The 5,648-nt window shown below is 53.4% G+C and overlaps 1 protein-coding gene across 1 annotated transcript in view; it reads right to left on the bottom strand.

Annotated features, from left to right (window-relative positions):
* The window catches only part of UNC13A (unc-13 homolog A), a 104,487-nt gene that overhangs the window by 68,538 nt on the left and 30,301 nt on the right, over nt 1-5,648 (bottom strand). The window contains exons 2-4 of the mRNA XM_032267920.1: nt 4,182-4,211; nt 2,850-2,949; nt 1,236-1,353 (exon numbers count right to left, since the gene is read on the bottom strand). Coding sequence (XP_032123811.1) covers nt 1,236-1,353; nt 2,850-2,949; nt 4,182-4,211 — 248 coding nt within the window. The remainder of the gene's footprint in view (nt 1-1,235; nt 1,354-2,849; nt 2,950-4,181; nt 4,212-5,648) is intronic.

Raw genomic sequence — 5,648 nt, 5'->3', positions numbered from 1 at the left:
CCAGCCCCATGAGGTCATAGCTAGCCCAGAGGGAGGAAGGAGGGCTATAGGATCCAGAGGGAAATCAAAGAGGGCTTCCTGGAGGAGGACACATGGGAATTTAGAGGGCGATGGAAAGGAGGACACTTGAAACTCAGGGAACAGACTATGCAAAGGTTCAGAGGCTGGAATCTGGGAGGGGTGGAAGTTGGAGTGTGGGGGGAGACGAGGCTAGTGGGCGGGTGCCATCTAAAGGGAAATACACAGGGGAGGATGGATCAGAGCTCCGGGTAGTAAGACCCTCCTGGGGTCAGCATGGAGGGGTTGAGACTTAAGGTCAGGAGGCCAGCCATTGGGCTGTGGAGACAGACGAATAGACACGACCACAGCTTGGTGCAGTGGCTCACGCCTGTAATAGCAGCCGTTTGGGAGGCCGAGGTGGGTAGATCGCTTGAGCCCAGGAGTTCGAGACCAGCCTGGGCAACATGGCAAATCCCTGTCTCTATTAAAAAAAAAATTGGGGGACATGGTGGCGTGCACCTGCAGTCCCAGCTACTCGGGAGGCTGAGGTAGGAGGAGCTCTTGAGCTTGGGAAGTCAAGGCTGCAGTGGGCCATGATCGTGCCACTGCACTCTAGCCAGGGCAACAGAATAAGAGCCTGTCTCTAAAATAAATAAATAAAAAACAGACACCACTACTACCTGACCATGATGCATGGACTGAGGGGCCAGGGTTCTTACCCAGCACCTTCTTCTGAGCTGCTGTAACCTTCCTGCTGCTGCCCATCCGGGACACAAAATGCTAATTGCCTACGGTATCCCTTTTCTCCTTCCATAGCAACATATTTTTAGCTGTGCCTAGGGTTGAACAGCCTAGGACTACATTTCCTAGCCTAGGACTACATTTCCCAGCCTAGGACTACATTTCAATCCCTTGCAGCTAGGTGTTGGCCACATGTCTAAGTTCTGGCCAATGAGATGTGCCTGAACTCTCTGCCCCTTACCACCTTTTCCTGGTTGGAATGAAGATGCAATGGTGAGCCTAAAGCAGCCATTTGGGGCCACAAGGTCAAAGCCACATGGAGAGAGAGGCAGAGCAAGATGGAAGTTGTATTAGGCCCTGGTGACTTTGGAAGGTTCATGGCAGGCCCAGGTGTCTACATTGATGTTGTCAGGGGATAGGAGATAAATGTGGATCTTGTTTAGGCCACTGGCCTCTGGGCTTCCTTTCTCACCCTCAGGCCACCCGCCACTCACCTCATTGGACTGGCGGATGGTCCGCAGTGGAATCCACACTGTGCCCACCATTGTGTCCCAGATGAGGCCCTTGTTCCACACCTCCACCGTCAGTCCCAAATCCAGACGGTTAATCTCACTGTGGAAAAAGGACAGGGGACATCGAGGGAGAAAATGGGGTCTCAGAGAGGTTAGTTCATTCATTTGAGAACACACAGCATACCACAATTCAAACTGAGGACTGGGAGTGTCCTAGCTGATATGATAACATGGTGGTTCTCATTTTATAGAGGGGAAACTGAGGCCAGTGAGGGAAGTTAAGAGCTCGAGGTATCACAGAAGGACTAGGATTGAAAGCCAGGGAGGACGGCGTGGAGACAGATGTGACACATCGACTGCAACTTCATCTCTCTGGGCCTTCCTTGAGCCCTCCAACCCTGACTATGCTGGCCAAGTGGGGAAGAGGATCAGATACCTCCACAGCTCCCTCTACCCCCAGGATAAGGACATTCAGGGACCTCTGTTCTTCCCATTGTCATCTCCAACTCATGAGGTGAGGACGCGATCCCACCTCCAAGCACTTTCCCTGCAGGCCTCGTCTTAGACATATGTTGATTCAGGGGCGCAGGAAACTTGGCGAAATGTGAGATTCACTGAATTTACAGTTTACCAAAGATTTATCTTAAGGAATGTATTTTAAAAATATACCTGTTGACTGGGCCTGGTGGCTCACATCTGTAATCCCAGCACATTGGGAGGCTGAAATAGGCGGATCACCTGAGTCCAGGAGTTTGAGATCAGCCTGGCCAACACAGTGAAACCCCATCTCTCCTTAAAATGCAGTTAGCCTAGTGTGTTGGCACACTCTTGTAATCCCAGCTACTTGGAAGGCTGAGGCAGAAGGATCACTTTAATCTGGGAGGTGGAAGTTGCAGTGAGCTGAGATCTCGCCACTGCCCTCCAGCCTGGGGAACAGAGTGAGACTCTGTCTCAATCAAACAAACAAAACAATTGGTGGCGAGGCCTGGGAAGGCGTGATGCCCTGAGATTGTAGCTTGCGGGTGGTGGTCAGGGAGGGCTTCACTGAGGAGGTGACACAAGCTGAGACCTGAAGAAGAGCCAGCTGAGGACTGGAGAGCAAGTGCAAGGGCCCTGGGGCAGGAACAAACTGGGAGGTGTTGGAGAAAGAGGTAGGTGTGGGTGTGGCCGGGGCAGGGGAGTGAGACGGAGATACAGCGAGAAGGTGGCGGGAACCGTGGGGAAGACTATGGGTTTTATTCTGAGGTCGATGAGCCACGGACAAGTTTGGAACATGGGAGCGACAGGATGTGATTTGCAGTTTTAAAAATATCCCCCTGGCTGCCTGGAGGAGAACAGATTGTGGGAGGTGGATAGCACAGGAGGCCAGGGCGGAGGCTGGCGGGCAGCGGGGACTTGGCTGGTGGCCGCGAAGACCAAGAGAAGTGATTGGCTTGGGAATGTGTTTTGGAGGTGGAGGAGATAAGGTGGACACAGGATGAGGGAGGCTGGAGGGGAGTCGCCTGGGCTTCCCTGGTGTCCAGTTCTGCCCCGAGGGGCCAGCGAGGTGCTGGGCTATGCCAGGGGCCGGGGCCATGCCAGAGGCTGCAGACTCACAACATGAAATCCTGCTCCCAGCTGGGCTGGCTGCCCCGCACGGCGATGGTCGTGCTCTTGACATTCTGCACTTTCAGGGTCACGTACGTGTTGAATTTCTCTGTGGCAGTGAGAGCAGGGGTCAGCACTGGGGCTCAGGGGCTCTCCAGTGCCCCTTTCCAAGCTCTAGACGACCTGCTGGGACCCCCTTGGGAATTTCTGGGCCACTCACCTTCTAACCCCCAACCTCACCCTCAGGGCACAAGGGAGGGGCCTCAGTGTGGGGAGATGTGGAGTTTTGGGATGCTTCATCCAGCTGCCTCAAAATCACTACCTCATTGGTTTTTGGCTAAAAAGACTGAGGCCCCAGAAAAGGGAACAAAATTGACTGAAGAAACCCCCTTTTCTGGGTGGGTGCGGTGGTTCACACCTGTGATCCCAGCACTTTGGGAGGTCGAGGCGGGAGGATCACTTGTGCCCAGCCTGGATAACTTGGGTAAACCCTGTCTCTACTAAAAATAGAAAAAATAATTAGCCGGGCACAGTGGTACAGGCCTGTGGCTCCAGAAACTCGGGAGGCTGAGGTGAGAGGATCGCTTGAGCCTGGGAAGTTGAGGCTGCAGTAAGCCATGATTGCACCAGTGTACTCCAGCCTCAAAAAATAAAAAATTAAAATTAAAAAAAGAGGCAGGGCGCGGTGACTCACACCTGTAATCCCAGCACTTTGGGAGGCTGAGGCAGGCGGATCATTTGAGGTCAGGAGTTCGAGACCAGCCTGGCCAACGTGGAGAAACCCTGTCTTTACTAAAAATACAAACATTAGCTGGGCGTGGTAGAGGGCGCCTGTAATCCCAGCTACTTGGGAGGCTGAGGCAGGAGAATCGCTTGACCCAAGGAGGTGGAGGTTGCAGTGAGCCAAGATCGCGACACTGCACTCCAGCCTGGGCAACAGAACCAAACCCTGTTTCAAAAAAAAAAAAAAAAGGAAGAAGAAGAAAAGAAAAGAAAGAAACTCCCTTCGCCTCTGTGAGCCTTACTTTTCACACCTGTAGCCCATTTAAGAGTCCCCATCCTGCCTCTTAGGACTTTGGGAAGAGCCACTGGCTCAGGGCAAGCCCCACCCTGATAGAATCTCCCATTATGGCTGGGGAGACCGGGGAACCCCCATACAAACTCCAGGGACCCCATGTCAAGGGCTGCCCCTCCCCCTGTTTAATCCTCTCACCCCTTTCCTGATGCTCAGAAGACACAAAGCTCAAGTCTAAGTCTGGTCTGCAAGAGACAGACAGACAGACAGACAGAGAGACAGACAGACAGGCAACACGGGACAGGACAGCAAGAGAAGCCACTTACCTTGGGCACCGTCAAACTTGGCTTTTTTGACTGTGGAGAGAGACAGAGATAGGGAAGGGAGACCGGGGGAGAAGTGGGAGGAGAGGGGCAGAGGTACAGAGAGAGTCAGAGACACACCAAGACAGAGACATAAGGAGAGAGACACAGAGGAGAGACAGGCAGAGATCAAAAGCAAGAGACAGGTTTTTAAAAAGATAAAGATAGAAGCAATGTCAGAGGCAGAGACAAGGGGGGGAGGAGAGGGAGGAAAGAGGAGGCAGGGATGAGAGGGAGAGAGAGAGAGAAGCCATCAGACAGATGAGCACAGGCAGCCCTAGGATGGAAGGAAATTTGGACCCTGAGAGCAGCCCCTACCCCTCCCTCTCCCTCCAACCCCTGCCCCCATCAAACTCCCCAAGCTCCCCAACTAGCTGTGCCATTACCCACAATTGAACAAGATTAGAAAGAAAGAGCTGGGCAAATGGTGGGAGAGGCCTCCTACAGGAAGCCCTCCAGGATGGCCCCAGAAGAAGAGGGGAAGTTGAAGAGGTGGAGAAAAAGAAGGTGAGGATAAAGACAATCTCTGATGACTCCACCAGCCCCTTCAGGCCCGCAAGACCTCTTCCTCCATTGTCCAGCTCAGTCTGCGATGTCAGACGCTTCCAGGTTTTGGGGAAGCCTCAAAGAAGGCTGGGCGAGGTGGGATAAAGCAACCCAGAGAGCTGGCTCTCCAAGTGCACACGGAGGGCAAGGCGCGGCAGCCCACACCTATCACCCCAGCACTTTAGGAGGCTGAAGCACGTGAACCACCCGAGGTCAGGAGTTCGAGACCAGCCTGGCCAACATGGTGAAACCACGTCTCTACTAAAAATACAAAAATTAGCCAGGCGTGGTGACGGGCACCTGTAGCCTCAGCTACTTGGGAGGCTGAGGCAGGAGAATCTCTTGAACCCCGGAGGCGCAGGTTGCGCTGAGCTGAGATCGCACCACGGCACTCCAGCTTGGGTGACAGAGCAAGACTCTTGTCTCAACAACAACAAAAGGTAACGCGGGTGGAGACACCTGCGTCCTGGCTGGAGGGCTGGCAGGGACTGTCCAGCCCCACTTGCTTGTGGGAGGTGCAACCTGAATATATGTCAGGCACCCGCCGAGGTCCAGTCTTCTCACATTTCACAGAATCCCACGGCCCCAAGAGATTCAGTGCCATTCCGCCCCCTCCTAGCACTTATAACCAGGTATTCAGTTTCCACCGCCAACACCTCTCGCAGTCTGCTCCGTCCCCCACATCTTTTTCCTCCATTCATTCTCTACTCCCACCCCCAATCTGTTCCCACACTGAGTCCTTCCTTCCTTCCTTCCTTCCTTTCCTCCCTTCCTCTTCTTTCCTTTTTTTCTTCCTTCTTTCTTTCCTTTCTTTCTTTCTGATGGAGCTTTTCTTTCTTTCCTTCCTTCCTTCTTTCTTTCCCTCCCTTCCTTCGTCCTTCCTTC

This window comes from Sapajus apella, unplaced genomic scaffold (genome assembly GCF_009761245.1).
Source record: "Sapajus apella isolate SASKATOON/1434 unplaced genomic scaffold, GSC_monkey_1.0 scaffold173, whole genome shotgun sequence".
NCBI classification, from domain to species: domain Eukaryota; kingdom Metazoa; phylum Chordata; class Mammalia; order Primates; family Cebidae; genus Sapajus; species Sapajus apella.
The sequence above is the reverse complement of the archived record's forward strand: the minus strand, read 5'-3'. Positions and strand labels throughout refer to the sequence as shown.